The 22904-nt window shown below is 39.8% G+C and overlaps 1 protein-coding gene across 1 annotated transcript in view; it reads left to right on the top strand.

The window, feature by feature from the left end:
- Nucleotides 1-22071, top strand: part of LOC121857140 (DNA-directed RNA polymerase II subunit RPB4-like) — a 90507-nt gene extending 68436 nt beyond the window's left edge. The window contains exon 3 of the mRNA XM_042353029.1: nt 19331-22071. Coding sequence (XP_042208963.1) covers nt 19331-21008 — 1678 coding nt within the window. The 3' untranslated portion in view covers nt 21009-22071. The remainder of the gene's footprint in view (nt 1-19330) is intronic.
- The last annotated feature ends 833 nt before the right edge of the window (nt 22072-22904 follow it).

The raw sequence follows: 22904 nt of genomic DNA, 5'->3' as shown, positions 1-22904 counted from the left end.
GGAGTGGATGAGAGCTAGGGGTAGGCCAAGAACATTGAGAAAGGTTGCAAGAAGTGACATCCAAGCAAGAAACTGACAAGACAGCAAGAAACTGTGCACCACGGAGAGCTGCCATCAGGTAATCATGGCTAACCCACTCAAGGCCGTTTCACACCGGATGCGATGCTAGATATGCTGCGGATTTTTGGTTGTGATGCTTAGTATGTGGGTGTTCACACCGGATAATATGCCAGCCATGTATTTCGAGTGACACTCTCAGTATCATTGCATCAGTCAAGATGAAAGGCAGTGCACAGTGATTTTATGAGGAAGAGGAGGAAATTTTACTGCTGACTTTAGGAACGTTTAAGAAAAGAAAAAAAAGTGGGTACAGGAAACAAATGTGAAATGACCAAACTTTGCCAAATACCATCATCTTGTGCAGGAGCTTGGAGTTGATGAAGAAAAATTTAGACAATACTTCAGATTGTCCAACGCTCAGTTCAATGAAGTTCTATTAATAATTGAAAAAGATATTAAGAAACAAGATACAAACTACAGGCAGTCCATAAGCCCCAAGGAAAGGCTGGCCTGATACACAAAAGTAAATGGTAATATGGTTGAGAACCTCCTTGAAGCAGGGCACTAGCTGCCGTCTCTCTCAACTATCAGTCCCAGACTGCCAAAATGCTCTAGCTTCCTTGAGAACCGATCCATGGCAGTTGTTGTCGAAGGATTGATCTCTCGCTCTTTCTTTACCAATAGTGGTGTTCCACAGGGTTCTGTCCTTTCACCTACTCTCTGACTTTACATTACTGCTAATTCTATTCATTCTTACGCTTATGATTCTACTCTTTACTCTTCTTCACATGTTTCCCTTCCCTCTAATTCTCAAACTAGATCTGTTTCTAGAGCTGATATCATTTCATCTATCAATGCAGATCTGTGCAGCATCTCCGAATGGGGAGATAGAAACTTGGTTAAATTCAATAGTCATAAAACTCGGTATTTACCAATTACATTTTCCAAATTAGATGATCTCCCGCCAATCACATTTCAGGACGCAATCATTCTGCCAAGTTCTAAAGCTGCCTCCCAAAAGCTGGTAATGCTGTACAGATGCCATAGCTATTTCACTCCTGAACAGTTGCTTCAAGTATATAAGGGATTCATTCGTCCTAACTTGGAGTACTGCTCTCATATCTGGGGTGGCTCTTCTTCTGTCCAACTGTTAGATAGGGTGGAATCAAAGTCATTTCGTCTTATTAACTCTCCTCCTTTAGTTGATAATCTTTCTTCCCTTCCTCTTCGCCGCAATGTTGCTTCACTCTCTCTCTTTTACAGGTACTTTAACAGGCAATGTTCAGTGGATTTGGCATCCTGTGTACTGCCGGCAAGGCTGTGGGCTCGTAACACTCATCTTGCCCGCGGTGCCCACCGTTTCTGTGTGGATGTCGATCACACGAGAATAACCCGTTATAATACATCCTTCTTTCCTCACACAGCCAAACTGTGGAATGGTCTGCCTTCCTCTGTGTTTCCATACCTTTACATTGTCTCACTTCAAAAAACTGGTTTTCCCACATCTTTAGGTGCAGATTAATTTAGTCTTTTTCTCTCTTTTTTTTCCCTTTTTACCCCAATTGTAGATCGATGATCTGTGCCCGGGTTCCCATTAAAAAACATATAAATAAATAAATAAATAAATAAATCCAACATCTGACATCAGATATGTAGCATCACATCCGGTCTGAACAGCCTCGCTGAAAAACAACTGAGGCAATTCAAAGATGTAATTTCCATCCGCAAAGTAGCTAACATCGCATCCGGTGTGAAACAGCTTTCAAGCATGGAAAATGACCATAAAACTTTGATGATGATGACGTACAATACAGTACTTATGAGAAACCTCTGTAAGTGCCATACAACATCACAGTTCTCATGCCAGCCACATACATTCTTCTTTTAGCTCAGAGGGAAGGTCCTCTTGCTGTCAATAAAGGCAGCAGCTCCCTAAATTTCCAACAGCAACTTTTTTTACTCTTACAGTTGAACAGGCTTTAGCACCCTCGCTGGCACTGATCATATCACCCAGATAACACAACTCACTGATATACTCCAGAGACTATGACTCCAATGTTATGTTTCTCCATCCTAGATGTAGGTGCATGGTTACCTGAACATACAGAGCACTTGCAGACAGCAACATCTTGCGACCTGTCTCCTACTCCACTGTGTACGTGTACCCACCTTCCACATAACCTACACATGAATTGTATGTAGCTACTCACCTTCAACTTGATCCAATGCTTGGTCTTTTGAAAATCACTACATATTTTCTGCGGGCTCCCAGAATTCCTATGGAATGTATTTTCAGTGGAGATTATCTCACACTGCTCACTGTTGTTGGCAGGATTATTCATTGTCACTCCTTCATGCTCACTGATAGGAGACTCATTCACTGAAAATCTGGCTATACTTCTGGTATGCCTGTTCATGGAGTCTTCATTCATGATTCTGTGGAGACATGATTAAAATTCTGACTAGTATACTCTGTGTGTGTGTTTAAATACGGCAAGAAACTATACATTAACCTCATCACAGCATCACTCATGACAACAAAAGTAGGAGCCCAGTCGGTAAAATTGCAGATTACAGCAACCAAAGAATCTCCTAACCTAACCTAACCTAACCTTCTAGAATTCTGTGGTTGCTGTTTACTGCAATATTACCGCCCAGTCTGTAGCAAATTATATACATACCTGTACTATAAATACACACAATTATGACAGTACCTGTGATATTCATAGATTCTCAGGTATTATTGCATTTTCACACCCCACATTCCTACCACTAATCTGTTATCATATTCGAATAAGACGTCTAATCATAAGATAATTTTCATCTATTACATTATCGTCGTAAATGTATAATAACGGAGATAGCGTATCGCAGATTTTCTCTATTTCTTCCATTTATCTTCCGCCATTATCGCCTACCTCACCTCCCACACTGCGTGTTTCCTTCATAAATTATCATGCGCATGCGTTCCCGTACACATCACGCGGCCAATCAAAAGCATTTTTTTTGCAACAAATTAAAATGATTTTTGGTTTAATTCATGGTATTTTTGGCTCAATCGAAATCGATTTTTATTTTGGGTCTCATATTTCCAAATTCATATTCATTTCCGACCATGGAAGTCTGTGATGGGTGTCACTTAAATTATATGGAGCTGATTGTGAGTTTTTGGAAAAAAACGAAGAAACACGGGCATTTTTTCGATCGCATGGTGTTCTTCCGACCTCAGTAAAGTGTCGTAAGAGCAAGACAATGTAAATATCGCAAAAACCAACATATGTGGTGTTGTCCTAACTCATCCCTTATCCCAAATACAAAGAAGAGACGGCAATAAGGTAAGAAATAGGTGATTCCATCATATAGTGAGAGTCAATAAGTTCGGTTAGGTTTGGTTTATGTTTTTCTAGTGTTTTTTGTATTCGCTTATACATTATTTTTTTTGGAAAACGTCCCACGAAAAAAAAAAAGAAAAAAAAAGAAAAAAAAAACGGCCAATTTCCGACGGAAATGAAGATCATATTCGGTCTAAACACACACAAATACACTAGAAAAATATATTTTTGACTTTCTAACATAGGGGTGCGCTTACCGGGTATGCAAATTTACCGATTCTCAGCACTCATAAAACACAAGTGAACTTGCTCATGGCACTGGAAGATGCTAATTCATTGAGGGTTGACTTATGGCTACAGTTGCTTCAGGTCAAGTTACATCACTGCACAAATTAAGGTTGTTGGCAACAGGTGCTGAGATCTCCAAGAAATAGTACTGTACTGTACAGTATTACAGTAGAACAAATCACTGAATTATATCGGATTTTGCTTAATAATTGCCATGCAATTTTCGTCTGGCAATACTGTACTCACAGGTACATTTCTGCAAAATCAAAGTTTGGTGATTTATTTTGACTCATTATGGGTGGCCTGGACCTGCTGTAGGCAGACATAATTACCACAGAGACTTAGATGCATCTTATCTGCATTTTTCCTTCCTCAACAAATAAGGGTGACACAGTAATCACAACTTTCTTATGAGATAAAATGATAGTCTAATGGATAAAAGGCATGTATAAAATAGGTAGTAGCTAGCGGCCTCGTCACAGACCATTAATAGCTGTTATGTGGCTGACATTTGTTCTGACTGATTGAGGCTAATGGCGTTGATCCTAGATTCCTGCATCTGACCACTTGCAAACCTAACTTAATGTAAACCTAATGAACATTATCTAACTATACTGTATATGCAAGTGATAAAGAGATCACCAGTTCCCCCCCCCCCACCATCAGTTTCACCATAAACATGTATATATATATATATATATATATATATATATATATATATATATATATATATATATATATATATATATATAATTCCTCCATTCACTGCTACTTGAGTTGTCTTCTATAATTGTATTTATATATTTTTGTGCTAAAGTTGCTCCTTGTGACTCGGCTTTCTAGACTATTACCATAGATTTTAAGCTCCTTAGTGGGTATTACTCAGTCAAGTGTTCACATCTGGAACCAGCAAATGCCTTCCCCACAAGAAGTCACGGCCTCAAGCTAAAGACGCCACAAGTACAGAAAATTGTCAGAACTAAACTTCTTTGGAGTAAGAGTTGTGACTTCTTTAATTAAGTTGCCAGAGAAAGTTGTGAGGGTAGGAGTGTGAGATGATTTATGAGCAGAGTTGACCCTCACTGGCACATGTAACACAGACGCGACTGACTGAGCAAGAAGCTAGCCAGACGAACATTGACCAAGGCTAAAAAGCCTTATCTAGTTCACCCACTTTCTATACAATGGTAAATGACATCCTGTGAATGACTTTTGACTCGTTTCTCGTACACATTAACTTTCACCATAGCAGGTCTAGAGATGATTTTGACTCCAGCTCCATCCGTGATTAGTTAATAAAAATTAGTCAGTTGAGGACGAGGAAATAGGACTAGCTGAAGGAGAGAAAGGGGAAGATGTAGCTTTGCGAAGTCCTAAATCGAAGAACACTTATTTGAGCTCCATATTCCTTGTTCAGAAAGCAGCCACCTTTGGTTTACGTGTACCATATATGATATAACCTTTACAGTACATAAGTTGCACCCAATCCCCAAAAACCCCTATATTTCTCAACTAATCCTCTTACCTATGTAATTATATATGTAGTGAGAATACAATCCTCGAATTTGGGACTGTTATCATATTATCAAAACCTAACATAGAAAAAAAACCTACACGTCAAGACTATTATTACAATATACTGTAATACTGCACCACCAACTTGCAGACACACGGGGCTATACACTGACTTATCAATGCATAACTAATACTCTCACATAGCCGTTACTCGATTTCCTAAGCGCAAATGTATAGTCACATGGTATCTAGATATTGAAATTGAATCTTGATAGTTACAAAAGAATAATAAACATACCTTATGGTTATGAGAGAGAAAAGATAAGAAACGTCAAACACTTCTCCCTGATGACTCAAAGTAACGGAAACTAAGTAGCCAGTCCACTCATCATCAGCTGATGTAAGTATTTGGAATGGAGCTGGTGCTTATACTTTATATAATTACGATTTTATATTTATATTTGTCGTAATTATAGCTCTGGAAGACGAAAGTGTTAATGACTGAAATGAAAATGGACAATCGTATGGGTAGTGGTTGATTTCTTGAGGTTCCCGCCAAAAATATATATGATAAGTGTTCATCATAATTATGTACTGTATGTTCTCTTTAACGCATTTATTATTATTTTTTAATTTAATCAATATAATTAAATATAAATACAGAATTCAAATATATTAACGTCACATGAAAAAATATTCGTGAAATTTTATTCCAAGATATGTATGATACAAATTTTCAGAAATTATGTTTTATTGATAATTGTTCTCGTCTTGTTTTATCTACTAGAAAATAATATTATCATTGGCTTATCATTTGTGAATGTTTAGCAATGACTTTGGCAGAGAAGAGAAGAGGGAAGACCGGAGGGCGCCAAGGAAAGTCAGGTCTCTGCTTATTAGTGTTTTAAGGCCAAGGTAAGCATAAATCAGTAATTGTAATCCTAATTTTGATAATTATGAAATCATGGTATCCTGACAAAGCAGGTATTTGGATGACAAGATGTAGTATTATTTATGAAGAAGAACACTTGGTGTGGGCCATCTCCAGGCAGCAAACTTTTCTAGTTTTACTCAAATTTTCTAATTTCGAAAAAGAATATATGCCTTGTTCATTAATTTTCCAGTGTTATTTTCATTGGTTTTAAAAAACTAAGATTAATAAACTATTTGCCACGATATAACCGCTGGGTGAGGCCAATTTAAGGGATTTCGAGAAAATGTCAGTTGTGGGTTCTGCCGGTGATGGTTCCCGCCATGTTCAGGCCCACCTGCCTTGGTTATTTTTAACGGTAGTTTTCCTCATAAATCTTTTAAAGTAAAATTTTTATTGTTAATTGTAAACCAACATATTTAAGCATCGACGATGTCATAAAAAATTTAGGGGTAAATATACGCGCACACTAAAACTATTCATAACAATTTCAACTTCCATATTACTGTTGAAACCTCGCCTAACCAAACCGAAAATTTTGCCGTAACCATTAAACGAATATTAACCAAATTTAGTATGATATTTCCTTTAGTGATTAAAACTGCAAAAAAAAAAAAGGTCTGAAATGGGCAGACACTGGCTCTAAATGTACCAGGGTTGCCAACCCCTCGAGGCGCCTCAGCCTTACACATGCAGTGAAATCACTTACATTGCTCTTCATTACCCTACACCTTGGGCTCAGAAGTATATATGGCTAATATATGACTGGTGACTGTCAGTGGTTCTGTAATTATTGACTGTTTTTAAACACCCAACTCCTTTGAAACTTAATTTTTTTCCTAAGGTTATTAGTGTGAGTCATTTGATTCTAACATACATTTCTGTTGGAAATAACTTGTTTCTGAGTTATGCCCCCCCCCTAAACTAATGTAATGTAACCTAACCTAATGAAGACGCCACTTCCTCATTCAAGCTGCATCACTATCCTGTATCTCACTTAAGGCAAGTTTCTTGGACAAAAGGAGTTAGGTTTGGTAAGGTTAGGTTAATTTTGTTCTCCAATATCTTCACTATGCCTCATCCTCGACGGCAATGAAGGTTATATTTTTATTTAACACAATGATTTACACTAGAAAAACCTATTCTCAGTATTCAGTTGCCTGGTGCCATTTTCTAAACATTGACCGCATAAGGTAAGCGGAAGGGCCATGAGTATTATGCGTGAGTTGGGTGATAATACGGTAAACTACCCAGTTTTGTACACTGATTACTTTCATTTCTATTAATGTTCTTGTGTAAATGCTTAGTTTTCATTAAGTAGGTGAATTAAGATAGCATCTTACAGATGCTTATCAGCTGTGATGGGGCAGTGGTAACAACATACTGCGGCCGTCAACGGTTCGGTAATTATGAGGGTACTTTTAGACAGTGGCAACTCGTGGTAAAATAAAATGGAGGGACTGCAAGCTTCACACAACAGTAGAGTACACAAATTTGGCCTACCGCAGGTATGAGTTGATGTCCATGGATTTCCAGGGCATGGTAGAAGTGGTAGTGGTGGCGGTAGGGATCGCTGAGTTGGTGATGGTAGTACAGTATTACTTGAAAATAAAATTGGTGCGTCGGCTCTTCGATGTAGCAAAATGGTTTATTACTTTTTCATTAAAAGCTCGGGAGTAGCATACCTCGGGGACCAGATGGGGTGACAGTACTCCAGATGGGGAAGCACTTAACTCTTGAAGATCGTAACGAGTTAAGGACTGTAGTGGACGTCTCCCCTACAAACTGCGTAGCTGCACACCACCTGCTACCGTCTTCCCTAGCAACCAAGCGTATCCGCATTCCAATGCCCGCCGTATCCTAGCAACCGAGCCAAAAGGCCGGCGACTTCTCGGGTTTTCCCAACATGACTCATAGCGGCTGCTGGGTATATAAGCTCTGTCTCTCCATTGAGATTCATTCTGACCATTCTTCTTGAACAAGCAACACCTCCTCCTCCGCCGCTGCCTGGCTCCCTCGCATCTCCTCGCCTGCCTGGCGGTCCACGCTCCCGCCAGCGAGCATGGCGACCCACCAGCTGTCCTCTGAGCTTCCTCACCAACCAACTCTCATTCGGCCCATCTTCCTGAACACGCAACACCTCCTCCAGCAAGCTCCTAGCTGTTACATTTATTCAACCAGGAGGCCAGCAACAGGCAACATCTTCTCTAACGAAGCTCCTGCACATCTACCTCCTTCAACACGCTACTCACCGAACGTCTTCTACTGAGCAGCTCCCCACCACACGGCATCTCCAGCACCAGACTGTCTTCATATAACTTATAATATACAAGAAAACCACATTAGAGTTTCCTTCCATCCTGAGTGCTAGACAACATTAATATATCGATACCCCTACAATGGTGACTCCCGGAGATTAGCACTCACACAGGATGGAGGAGACACTGATCACGCTCCCAGTCTTCAAACAGACACCGGCTCCTCTTCCTGCCCCACGCACCACATTCTGACGACCCCAGCACACCCGTCCTGCCTCAGACGCCGACCCCGGCCCAGCAGTAACCCCTGACGCGGCCTCAGTTCCTGACCCAGGCCCACACACCCCAGCAGGCGCATCTGACGACTCCGTACCTGCCGTGAGGGAAGCACACAACATCCATCGCCTCCACACCCCCTCTTTTCTCCCTCAGGTACTCCCTGCTAATGTCCTGCACCCTGCTGCTGTCGTGGACCCAGCTGCTGTCACGAGCCCTAATCCGCTTCTGCTGACGCAGCCCCTGCTCCTGACCCAGGCCCACACACACCCCAGCAGGCGCATCTGACGACCCTGTACCTGTCGTGAGGGAAGCACAACATTCATCGCCTCCACACACCCTTTTTCTCCCTTCTCCCACAGATAGTGTGTATCTAGACAGTTGTATTTCAGCGATCGGCTCATCACGCCATCGCCGTTGTCTCACATGAGGCATGCACCGCCCGGTCTGCCTCACATGTGCTAAGCAACTCTACAAACAACAAGTCTCCTACACCGCCTGGAGGGAAGGGGGAGTATTGTAGTGGACGTCTCCCCTACAAACTGCGTAGCTGCACACCACCTGCTACCGTCTTCCCTAGCAACCAAGCGTATCCGCATTCCAATGCCCGCCGTATCCTAGCAACCGAGCCAAAAGGCCGGCGACTTCTCGGGTTTTCCCAACATGACTCATAGCGGCTGCTGGGTATATAAGCTCTGTCTCTCCATTGAGATTCATTCTGACCATTCTTCTTGAACAAGCAACACCTCCTCCTCCGCCGCTGCCTGGCTCCCTCGCATCTCCTCGCCTGCCTGGCGGTCCACGCTCCCGCCAGCGAGCATGGCGACCCACCAGCTGTCCTCTGAGCTTCCTCACCAACCAACTCTCATTCGGCCCATCTTCCTGAACACGCAACACCTCCTCCAGCAAGCTCCTAGCTGTTACATTTATTCAACCAGGAGGCCAGCAACAGGCAACATCTTCTCTAACGAAGCTCCTGCACATCTACCTCCTTCAACACGCTACTCACCGAACGTCTTCTACTGAGCAGCTCCTCACCACACGGCATCTCCAGCACCAGACTGTCTTCATATAACTTATAATATACAAGAAAACCACATTAGAGTTTCCTTCCATCCTGAGTGCTAGACAACATTAATATATCGATACCCCTACAGGACCATCCAGATTTGTAAACAACCTACTTTTAAGACCTACTAGTTTCATTGCCTGATTCACCTTCTTCTCACAATGGCCCGAGAACTTATGTTCATTGTCAACATACACACCCAGGTCCTTTTCACATTCGGTCTCAATTAATGAAGTCTCTTCATTCTGTTGGTGCGACCCAGGGGCATCCTTTTGCACTTTGAGACATTGAATTTTAGCAGCCATTTCCTCAACCATTCTTGAAGCTCACAGAGATTTTTCTGTAGCTCTTCATAGTCTGTTTGGTTCTTAATTTCCCTAAATAACTTGGTATCATCTGTAAGCATTTGTGTATATATATATATATATATATATATATATATATATATATATATATATATATATATATATATATATATATATATATATATATATATATATATATACACACAGTTAACCCTCACTTTACGCGGTTAATGTAACCCGGAGGGTACCGCGGAAAGTGAGGAACGCGTAAAGTGAATAACATAACATATGGGATTAATTGAAATGGAGTCCAGGCCGATCCCCAAACTCCACTTTTTGACGACACATAACTATGTTGCAGTAAAAATTTTATCTTAACTTTATGATGGTATGAAAAAACAAGTAATATAGAAGAGGTTAGGTTAGGAAAGATAAAGGTTAACATAGGAAAAATAAAGGTAAGGTTAGAAAACTAAAAATTAGGTGGAACACTTACGGTAGTAGAAGAGATGGGTCGGCATACGGGGATGGAGGCTGGTTCCGAGGCAGAGGGCAGATTACTGGCCCTCAGGTGAATCACCATTACTAGGTGAATCATCATCACTGTCACTTACAGTTGTCAGGGCTTCCCTGACAAATCCCTCAAAGTCAACTTCACTGTCACTATCACTGGCTTGGGCTGGCTGTGGTGGGTTGCGGGTGAAGAAATCTGTTATGCTTTGCTGACGGCTGGCGTTGATGTTGTCGTGATACACCTTGATGTACGGCTCCATAGCCTGCACCAGCCGGTTATGGAAGACTTCATAGCGGTCATCGTCATTGTCGCGGGAAAGGAAGGACTTCATCTTCTCTGCACACTCCATGGCACCCTTAATATCACTATGACTTAAATTGTGTTCTTCGGAGACTGCCGCACCTTCTTCCTCCTCTTCACTGACGTGTTCTTCTTCCAACATCTCGTCGGCAGTCACTTCAGGATTTCTGATCACCTCCAGGATGTCGTCGTTGGTGGTCTCGGAGAAGCCTGGAACTGTAACAGTCTGCGCAGCTTCTCTGGCAAGGTCCACTGCTACTGCAACATTCTGAACCTCACCAGTCACAGATTGACTCCTCCTCTCACCTGGTATTCCATGCAACACATGTCTCCATGCGTGACGAATTGTAGCAATAGACAGCTGATCCCATGACTCCACCAAGAAGTCCACAGCTTTCTTGATGTTAAATACTCTCCAGAATTGTTTGAAGAGTATTTTTTGCTGTTCTAACTGTTGATCCTCATCTTCTTCGCTCTTGCTATCGGTGGTGGTGTCACTCAGGTTACGCAACTCACTATCACTGACTTGGGCTGGCTGTGGTGGGTGGCGGGTGAAGAACTCAGTAATGTTTTGTTGACTGGGCGACCTAGAGTGCACCCTGCCCGCACCGCTTCCCGCGTAAATGATGGAATGTACCGCGTAACTAATAATTGCTGGTGTGGCCAGGTGCCGCGTAAAGGAAATCCGCGTAAATCGAGACTATACTGTGTGTGTGTGTGTGTGTGTGTGTGTGTATATATATATATATATATATATATATATATATATATATATATATATATATATATATATATATATATATATATATATATATATATATATATATATATATATATATATATATATATATATATATATATATATATATATATATATATGAGTGTGTGTGTGTGTAATAATAATTCATAGTAAATAAAATTTATAATAAAAATTAAAATGAAATATTAATGGTAATAATAATAATAACAACACTGATAATAATAAGAATAAATACAGTACATTTATTTATTTTATTTTGTATTTTTTTTTTTTTAATTCTTCGCTAGGCTTGTAGCCTTGTACTGGTATTTCAACTCTCCCCATGGCTCCCCTATCCCCCTGACTGTCACCCAGGGCGGACCTCCCTTAGTACGCCATGGAGAGAGTTGAAATACCAGTACAAGGCTACAAGCCAGCCCAAGAAAATGAATACAAGTGAAAGTAATCAGCATGCAAAACTATCTAAAAACACCCCCCCATTATTACCAACCTGCTGATGGTCACGAGTCGTATATTAGCCATATACGGTGTGTGTGTGTGTGTGTCCACCTCGCTATCCTCCATCCTTGGATGAGGTAGCTACTGCCATCAAACATGAAAAATAACAAAGTCTCAGGGCCTGATGGAATCCCAGCCGAGGTGTATAAAGCAGGAGGACCTCTGCTTACCATCCGTCTCCACTCTCTCTAGGAGAATATATGGGAAAAGGAGGAAATTCCCCAAGCTCTTAAAGATGCCTCCATTGTTAATATTTATAAGAACAAGGGAGACCGGTCAGACTGTGGCAACTACTGCGGGATCTCGCTGCTGTCCGTAGCTGGCAGATTATCGCCCGAGACCTCCTAAACAGGCTACTTCCTGAGGCAGAAAACTTCTTCCCAGAACCTCAATGTGGCTTTAGACCATCATTTGTCACCACTGACATGATCTTTGCTGCCCGCCAGATACAGGAAAAGTGCAAAGAATGACGTCGTGACCTGTACATGGCTTTTGACTCGGTCAACAGGGAAGCCCTCTGGCACCCAGTCTGAGTTCTTCCCATCCAAACAGGGGTAAAACAAGTGTGTGTACTGGCGGCAACTTTCTTTTTCATTTTCTTGGCTGCCTTCCTCACTCGTGCCAGTGCCAATTTAGCTGGAGGGGTGGTCATCCAGTACCAGATGAAGGGTCTTTTCAACATAAAACTGCTCCAGGTAGGAACAAAGGTGTTTGCAGCTTCCATTACTGAACTTCAGTATGCAGACGACCTCACCCTTGTCGCTCTCAGTGAACGCGACCTACAGGAGATCCTAAACACCTACACAGATATGTGTGCACACTTCCGCCTTGGGGTGAATGTACATATGACTCAGATTCTCTTTCAGCCTGCCCCTGGCTCAGCCACACCTCCACCATCCAGCTTAACGGTACTACCCTTTCTAATGTTACCCACTTTCAGTATCTCAGCTCCCACCTGTCCACCACCGTAGAGATTGATGAGAAGATTAGTGTCGGATCAGATGTGTATCTCAAGCCTTTGTCAGACTCCGCACCCGTCTCTAGCTGTAGGAGCTGAAATTATCTACAAAGTTACACTATATCGAGCAGTGGTCCTCCCCACCCTGCTATATGGCAGCGAGACATGGGTCACATATAGGAGGCACCTCAAGGCACTTGAAAACTTTCACCAACGTAGTCTATGTTCCATCCTCCGAGTTCGGTGGGAAGACAAGAGAACAAATGCCAGTATTCTCACTGACACCAACTGTAGGAGCATCGAGGCTACCATTATCCATGAAGAACTACGTTGGACTGGCCATGTTACCCACATGGACAACAGCAGACTGCCAAAGCAGCCACTTAACAGTCACTCCTTTATTAATACATTAAAATCAAAATGCACTCAGCATTGATTCAAATATATTGAAAACACATCAAAATAGTTTTGCTAAAGAAAAACAGTCAAAATAATGAACTGTCAGCATTGTTTACATTTCCTGCTTGATCTTCATGGACCCTAAACACAAAAGTGTTGTAACACATTACCATAACTCATTCAGTAACCAGAATCTTTTTTTCATGGAAACTATTCGTTGTGAAGAACCTCGAAGCAATCGTCAGCTGATGAATGGGAGGTCGAGGTGAACCATAGCCAACGGGTCTGTCAGGGAGATGCCCCTCTCACAGAAAATATCAAGGAAATCTCTTTTGCTGAACCTATATCGTTGGCTGAATTCTGTGTCATCATAAAAATTGATAGGATTCTGCCTATCTACCATCAGTCTCCTCTCTACAAATTTTCCAATTTGACGATATCGACGAAAAGCGTGCTTTGTCAAAATTCATGTTGACTTACCGTCTTGAATGACCTATCGATCACTAAACATACCTCCAATGGTATTATGTACAGTGTTCACTATAAAGAACAATTCAAAATTTACTCATTTTAAACAGAGTTTAATTAAGTACACACTAAGCTTTATTTAATAAGATCCAAATACATGTAGGAGAAAAACACACACACACACATATATATATATATATATATATATATATATATATATATATATATATATATATATATATATATATATATATATATATATATATATATATATATATATATATATATATATATATATATATATATATATATATATATATATATATATATATATATATATATATCGCTCATAATTTTGATCCATGCCATCAAACATTTATATCCCTTTTTTAATTGTAGCAAATGCCTCTGCCATTTGCTTCACTGAAAAATTTTTAGGGGGTGCAGGTCCTTCTTCTACATTTAGACTGGCTTCTTCCTCTGCATCTTTGTGTCCAGTTCGATGAGATCCTCGTTACTGAGTTCTTCTGCTACACTTTCAACCAACTGTTCAACATCTTCATTATCAATTTCTAACTGAAGCTGTTACCCTAACTCCACTATCTTGTTACTAATATCTGAAATAACTTCATTTTCATTAAATCCTCCAAAACTGTTCACATATCTTTTCAGGACTTTCTTCCATATTCCATTCATGCAATGTTTTGTAACCCGATCCCATGCTGCACTAATGTTCTTTATACATGACAAAACGTTGTTACTCCTTCCAAAACTCTCTGAGCGTTTTCTCACCTTCAGTAGCAGCAACAGCCTGAGCGAAGGTTGTACGTAAATAATACGCTTTAAAGGCAGCAATAGCACCTTGATCCATGGGTTGGATGACAGAGGTAGTGTTAGGTGGAATTTACACTACCTTAACATCAGGGTGCATGTCGTCCAGGTGTGGTGGGTGTCCCGGAGCATTATCCAAAATCAGCAAAATCTTGAATGGAATCCGTTGTTGCAGACAATACTCCTTGGCTCGAGGAATGAAACAATTCATGAACCAATCCTCAAACAGTACAATGGTCATCCAGGCTTTCTTGTTACTGCAATAAAACACTGGCCGTGTGTGCTTGCTGACATGTTTAAAAGCCGTGGGGTTCTCTGAATGATAGACCATGAAGGACTTTAGCTTGAAACCAGCAACATTCCCCCCCAACAGAAGTGTAATTCTGTCCTTGAATGCCTTGAATCCTGGCATTGTTTTCGCCTCTTTGTGGATGTATGTCCGCTCAGGCGTGCGCTTCCACAATAATCTAGTCTCATCCACATTGAATATTTGCTCATGCAAATAATTTCCTTCCACAATCACATCATCTAACTCCTCCTTAAAAGCTTCGGCAGCACCAACATCAGCACTAGCTGCCTCTCCACTCACCTTAACATTATGTAAATTGTAGCATTTTTTTAAATCTGTTAAACCACCCAAGACTTGCTGTAAAGGTTTGCTCGCATTCATCTCCTGCCTGCTCCTTCAGGCTTTGGAACAGGCTTCTTGCTTTAGCCTGTATGGTTTGAAGGCTTAAGGGTACACGCTTCTGTATCTGGTCTTCTATCAATATCTCCAATATTTTTTCCATATCATGAATAGGACCTTGTCTTTTCTTCGAAATTATAGTTCCCTTTATAGGTGTTGTTCCTTTCACTACCTCACGAATACGTTCCTTGTCCTTCAGAATAGTGGATATGGTCGAGTGCGAGAAACCTAGGTCACTTGAGATTGTTGCTACAGTTTTACCATTCTCAAATTGCATTATTATCTTCATTTTCATCTCAAAGGTAATTGCCTGTCTCCTTTTCTTCTGAGCACCACCAGTACTCTCACTTGTACGCTTTCCAGTCATTATAAAGTCAATTAAATACGATAATATCGTAAGTACACAGTGCGATCAGTATAGGATACGATAGCCAAACACCAACTAAGCGCTGTACTGAGTGAGTGTACCCACGCAGTGACCCAAGCCAGCCACGCTCTTGCCCTGGACGGAAACGTTTCGGTATAGAAAATGCGCGCGTCATTTGAAAAAAAAATTGGTCACGACTGCTGCGGTCGTATGTGCGGATGGTCGTACGATCAGAGCAAGTAGTAAGTGCGGATGGACGTAAGTTGAGTCAGTCGTAAGTCGAGGACTACCTGTATATTTATATATATACTGTATATTAATGATCATTTTCACTATGAACAAATGGTAGGTGAAGTGAAGCTTATATACTGTACAAGTTTGGGTAACAATAGAACTGTAGGAAATTGATACCATGGGCCATTCTAGAAAAATAAATAGAAATTTCTGCCTTTCCTCCTTCCAAATACAGTCAGTCTTCGACTTACGACAGGGTTAGGGACTGACGACCAGGTCGTAAGTTGAACTGGTCGTAAGTTGAAAATGCGAAAATAATACATAGAAAATCTAAAATGAAATACGGTACAGTAAAAGTAATTAATAATGAAAAATGAATAAAGTGTTATTGTGCACTTACCTTTAATGTAGTCAGCTGAATACACACGAGGCCTCAATATTTTTTTAATTAAACATAGAGACTACATTAATTGGATGAAGCAGAGGAGGAGACAGGGCTGGGTGGGTCATCAATTTCGCTTTCTTCAGACAGGCTAACATACTTGCTTGTTGAAGGTATTGGATCATCTTTAGGGAGTGAAGAGACAGCGGTGGTGGGGTGTGAGGAGACAGCAGTGGGGGACTTCTAAAAATATATGTCCAATTTAGACTGCACACTTTGCATTTTCTTTTCATTGTAAATCTCCCTGTAGCAAGCAAGTGCATCTTGGATCAGTGTCAACTTTTGCAAAATGCTCAACACTTTGATCCATTTCTTCAAACATTTGAATCCCCTTATTAATACCTGTAGTAGCAAATGCCTCTGCCTTGTCCTTCAAAATTTTTGATATCGTTGAGTGAGAGAAGCCAAAGTCGCGTGAAATGGTTACTATCGTTTTTCCATTTTCATATTGCATTATTATTTTCATTTTCATCTCAAAAATTAATTAACTGTCTCTTTTTCTTTTGAGCACCACCAGAATTCTCACTTTTACACTTTCCAGTACTGCACATAGTGCGATCACTAACACCAACTGAGCGGTCTACGTCGTGGATGCTGTACACCACGAGGTGGCCCAGCCCACTCCACGCTGTCGTACAGGACGGCAACGTTTCGGTACTAGAAAATTCTTACGTAATTTGAAAATAAATTTATGCGACTGTGGCGGTTGTATGTCCGGGTGGTCGTAAGTCGAGTAGGTTGTAAGTCGAAGAGTACCTGTATGTCAATAATCTGTTGCATCTGAGAACTAATTACCTGGTTTGTGAAAGTACGCTCACCAATATTTATTATGGCAATGCTGCTTAACCCTGTCTTGTTTCAGGATATTTCACAAGTAAGTCATTGATGGTAATACAGTGGTCCCTCGGTTAACGAGCGCCTCGGTTAATGAGATTTCGGTTAACAATTTACCTTCCATAAGATTCTTAACTTCGGTTAACGAGCAATCCCTCGATTAACGAGTTTTTTACGAGCCGACTTCAACATGTTTTTGCTTGCATTTGGCGGTCCACCAGCTGTAGTATTAGTCCGCCAATACAGTAATCGGTTTTAGGGCTTAAATTCCTTACTATTTTAGTAAATATCAAGAAGTTTATACTATTCAATAATTTTAAAAGTTTAATATTAACTTTTTTAGTCATTTTAACAATTATTGAACATAATTGAAGGTAAAGAAACTAGTTTCTGGTGTACCATCTAGCCTGTTAACACACCAGACAGGCATTAGTCTCTCTCTGTTTTCAGTGGAGGTAACATCTTGCTTGAGACTCTCTTCAACTAAACGCTTTTTTTCTGTGTTTCCAAGCAAATTATTGGTCATTTTGAAATATATTTTATTTATATTGACAATATATAATGCAGTGCAGTGTTGATTTAAAGAAAATAATCTTGAAATACACCAAGAGAACTAAAATTTTATGGGTGAAATGGTGCCATGGGGTGACTTCTCTTCCACCCCAATGCCTTCTCTTCTTCCTTCTCCTCCACCCCCATTCTAATTCCCATCATCATCATCCAGGAGCCTTCTACATACACACCTCAAAGTAAGTGTACTTTTCTACCTTTTTTGTTGAATTTAGGCAATTTTCGGTGAGCTGGAACCAATTACCCAAAAACCCATTGAAACAATGGTTTCGGTTAACGAGCAACCTGCTGGAACGGATTGTGCTCGTTAACCGAGGGACCACTGTATTGATATTGAAACAGTTTATTTAGCTAGAAAAAACACAGATACTGAGTAGATAATAATAACAATATTATCATGGCTGAGTCAGTTGAGACCCTGAGCTCTCTTGAAGACACCTGCTATTATATATAGTATACTGTCTGTAGCATAGCTAGGCAGTTGCAGGCATTCTAATCTCTCTGGGTAGCTGAGGTGCCGTAGAGCAGGCACCAGTTTGGTTGCCCTCCTTTGGACATTTTCAATCAATTGACAGCATCATATATCATGGATCCGACAGGGTGACAGTACTTCACTCTTGAAGATCATTACGAGGCACAGACCGTCTAGCTATCTGAATGACCTTCTTATAAGACCTATTAGTTCTTAATTTTATGATGGTATGCACACACAATTAATAATTAAGAGAAATATCAATAATATTAGGTTTTTTAACACTTACATTAGTAGAAAAGATGGCTGGGCACACGGGGATGGGGGGTTGGTTCCGAGGCAGAGGGCAGATTATTGGCCCTCACCTGTATCACGTGCATCAATTGTATCACTATCCACCACAGAGGCTTGCAGGGCCTCTTTGTCAAACCCCTCAAAGTCCATATAAGTCCATATCCTCACTGTAATTATCACTATCACTGACTTGGGCCAGCTGTGGTGGGTGGCGGGTGAAGAACTCGGTAATGTTTTGATGACTGGGCGACCTTGTGCTCACCCTGCTCGCGCCGCTTACACAACATGGCGGGAGAGATGGCGGGAGGTTTGGATCCAAAAATGGCGCGGCTCGCCAGCCGCTCTCCGCGTAAAGGGGTACACGCACCGCGGAATGTGAGCATTCCGGTTTCGGCAGGGTACCGCGTAAACGTGGAATGTGGGACCGCGTAAAGCGAGGGTTGACTGTGTATATATATATATATATATATATATATATATATATATATATATATATATATACAGTATATATATATATATATATATATATATATATATATATATATATATATATATATATATATATATATATATATATATATATATATATATATATATATATATATATATATATATAATTTTTTTTTTTTTTTATGCAGACTTATAATTGTAAAATTTCTTGTTGCAGTTGTGTGGTGCAGCATAAAGAAGGTCAAGACAGTTGGCCAGTTGGCTCACACATACCCTTCATTGAAAGGAGCATGGAACCATTAGCAAAAAGAACTTCTAGTGGTTTAGATGGTGCCATTAGTTTGTTGCAGCAACGCTTGGGGTCAAAGAATGCAGTATCTGTCTTTTTAATCCCACCCAACCCAGTTGAGAATAATAATTGCACCAAAGTCAAGACTTCACAAGGCATCATAAGAACCAAGGAAAGTAAGAGATCAGATAGCACTGATTCTGCTTCAGAAGATTCAAAGGACTTTGTTCACATATGTGGTGAAGTCATTACTATAAAAGATAATTTACAAGCAAGCTCAAGTGTAATAAAGGGTAATCGTCAAAACTTATCTGAGTCTTTAGATAAAACTGCACTCAACAGAGCTCATGATACAGAGTGTGTAACAGAGACAAAAGGCCCATGTAGAAGTTTGGCAGATACTCCCCTAGACTCCACGATGACGTCAGAGGCTGATGAATCAGACACCAAGGACAAGCCACATTCATCTACCTTTTCTACCTGTCCAAATAAGTTCATCTTAGATAGCAAAGCAGATGACTCCTGCTTCAAGAATTCATCAGTGTCAGTACATAAAATCTCTCTGGAAGACAATAGTGATTTAGTGTCAAAAATCACTGAAAATAATCCCTCAGAGGAAAATTGTATCAGCAATTCTTCTCCTCAAAATGAAAGTTCTAAAGCAGTTCACTCCAATAGCCCCCAACATATGGAAGTTAATGAAGGTTCACTACGCAATCACAGTCAACGTAAGTTTACTTCAGACATTGCATCATCTCAAAATTCCTCTTGTAAGGGAGTAGAAAATACCACAAGTGAACCAATGTTATTGGAAAAACAAACTTGTGACATAACTAAGAAAGCAGAGGAATGCTCAGGATCTTCTATGTATAAGGTACCAAAAAAGGGTCTTCCTAAAAGAGTCTCACACAAATATTACTTAAGAACACAAAGGGACCTTCCTAAACGGCTCTCACCCATGGCACCAACAAATGTTAATATGAAGGTTGTCACAGTACCAAAGAGAAATACCTGTGCAATAAAAATCACTTTTCCACCACTTCCTGTTAATAGAGAGAATAGCTATATCGGTGTGTTTTTTGAAATGGCAAGAGTTCTTGGATGTGAGTTTAATATAGAGGGGAGACAGACAAACATGGGCAAAAAAAAACAGTTTGTCAATCCTCATCAGACAAGTCAATTGCCTATTCAACATACACCACTACCCATTCAACACATGGAAGAGACTCAAAAGCATATTTCTTCTCATTTTAATCAACAGTACCAAACACATTCAGATATAAATGGATCATTATCACCAACTCTTACCAAGCTTATGAAAAATCCTTCCACATGTGGAAATGCTTTTAAAGAGTTGAAGGCACTGCTACATTCTAAGGGTACTCACCTTTCACACAGTCCAGCTAATGATAGGGTATGTAATGAGGAATATCCTTTGCCTGTGAATCCACAGGTTATTTTGAAATGTCCATCCTTTCCCCAGCAAAGTTTACAGAGTTTAAGTAATCAGAAGAGCAATATATCGAGCATAAATGATGAAAAGAGAGAGTCACAGACATCTGTTAATGGAGATGAATTCAAGATTTCACACTCTCTTTTCTCTTGAGTTACTGAGTTAGAATACAGCAGCAAATGATGTACAGTACAACATAACACCCAAATGGATACACTGTACAATACGTTAAACCTACGAGGGAAATTAAAATTTGTACACCTCTAAACTCCATTTGTAGTTATTATTATTATTTTTATTATTATTATTATTATTATTGTTTCAGTTACTGTATTATTATTATTAGATAGATAGAAGGGACAGATAGAAAGATGCATGGGTAGATACATTCAGGAGCCAGTGCCTGCCCAGTACTTGCCAACAGTGCATAGCAGAGGTGTAAAGTTACAGTGTGGTTGGATAGAAAGATAAATAGTAAGTTGATTTAACTAAAAATAGACAAAGGAAGGTGTTAAGAGGCACAATTAAATGAATAATGATAACTAATGAAGTTGTAAGGCATTTGTATTAAATATATCTACCTATCTATTTATATCTAGACAGTATATCAACCTACCCTATCTATATCTGTACATTATATTATCTCTCTCCCTCCATCCATCTGTCTGTCTGTCTGTTTACTCATCTTTCTATCCATCTTTTGATATGTCACATATAAAACTACTGTTTCTGGAATGTTATGTACATCAAGATATTGTAGAGAAAATGGTCAGTTCTACAGATTGTAACCCACCTTTAAGATTTTGACAAAAAGTATTCATAGTTAAGACTCATTATCACCAAAGTGCAGTACGTAGATGACTTGAGTGCAAATTTTACTACAACACATTAATCACTTTATTCATCCTTGAAGCCAATAGCAGTTTATAAAAAAATAATAAAGTCATTAGTATGGAGAAATATCCACTTGGGATGACAAGTGTCTATTCATGGTCATCATTGTCGAATTTGTTTGGTCATTTGTCAGTTTAACTGGTAAATTGACGATTTAAATATTGTGTTGAAAGTTCCTCTTAATTTCAAATAGAACTATTCTATGTTGTTTCAGCCATTAAAGCTTGCTTCAACTTGAGAAATGCCGAAAACAAAACAAAATTTGTTAACAATTCCCCGACCTGGTGATTTTTATTGAAAAAAAAAAAAGATTAGGTGAAAAAACCTGTATTATTATTATTATTATTATTTATTATTATTTTTTTTTTTTTTTAAGATCAGACTCATAAAGATGAAGGAAAGGAAACAGTTGGTTGATGATGTATCAGGATTAAGAAATGACATCAAGATGCACTTAGATGATTAGGATAGTGATGAAGGTTCCAGGGAGTGTCTTTGTACAGGTATAGAGTATTGTACAGTACAGTATTATACTGTACAGTACTTACTTTTATCCTCTTCACCACTGATAGGCTCATTAGCCGCTTGGGCGATCGGTCATGTCTCTGATTACTTTTCCTTTTCTTTTATCCTCTTCACCAAAAGTTCGGCTCGCTAGCTGCCCGGGCGATCGGTCACGCACTGTTGGCAAGGACTGGGCATGCACCGGCTCCTAAATGTACCTGAACCCGCTCCAGTGTTGGTCAAGTCTTGTCTTGAAAGAGCTCACACTCGGTGCCGTCACAACACTTTCAATGTCTACATGATTTCACCTTCCTTCATTTCTTCTTTGCCATACCCAGGTCATCTTCAATGTGAAAGAAAGTCTTTGGATTTATTTCATGAAAAACCAAAGAAATTTTTATTGGTTTTTTATTTTCTTATTATTGTCTATCAATTACAGGTTTACCATTTTACAGCTTTTGCACAGTAAACTTTCATGTAAGTTAAGAAAATTACGATACCCTGTACTGTATTTTTTATTTGTTCCCAAGAAAATAGTGGAAAGTTTTCTTTAGGAATTTGTAAATTGGTTTTCCCTTTTCATATTAGTCCTTTTTTTTTTTTTTTTTAATTGGAGAATTAAATCTTTTCCGATGATAAAATCTGGGGTGT

This window comes from Homarus americanus, unplaced genomic scaffold (genome assembly GCF_018991925.1).
Source record: "Homarus americanus isolate GMGI-L3 unplaced genomic scaffold, GMGI_Hamer_2.0 scaffold20465, whole genome shotgun sequence".
NCBI lineage: Eukaryota > Metazoa > Arthropoda > Malacostraca > Decapoda > Nephropidae > Homarus > Homarus americanus.
Note: the sequence above shows the minus strand (reverse complement) of the source record. Positions and strands in the feature narration are given on the sequence as shown.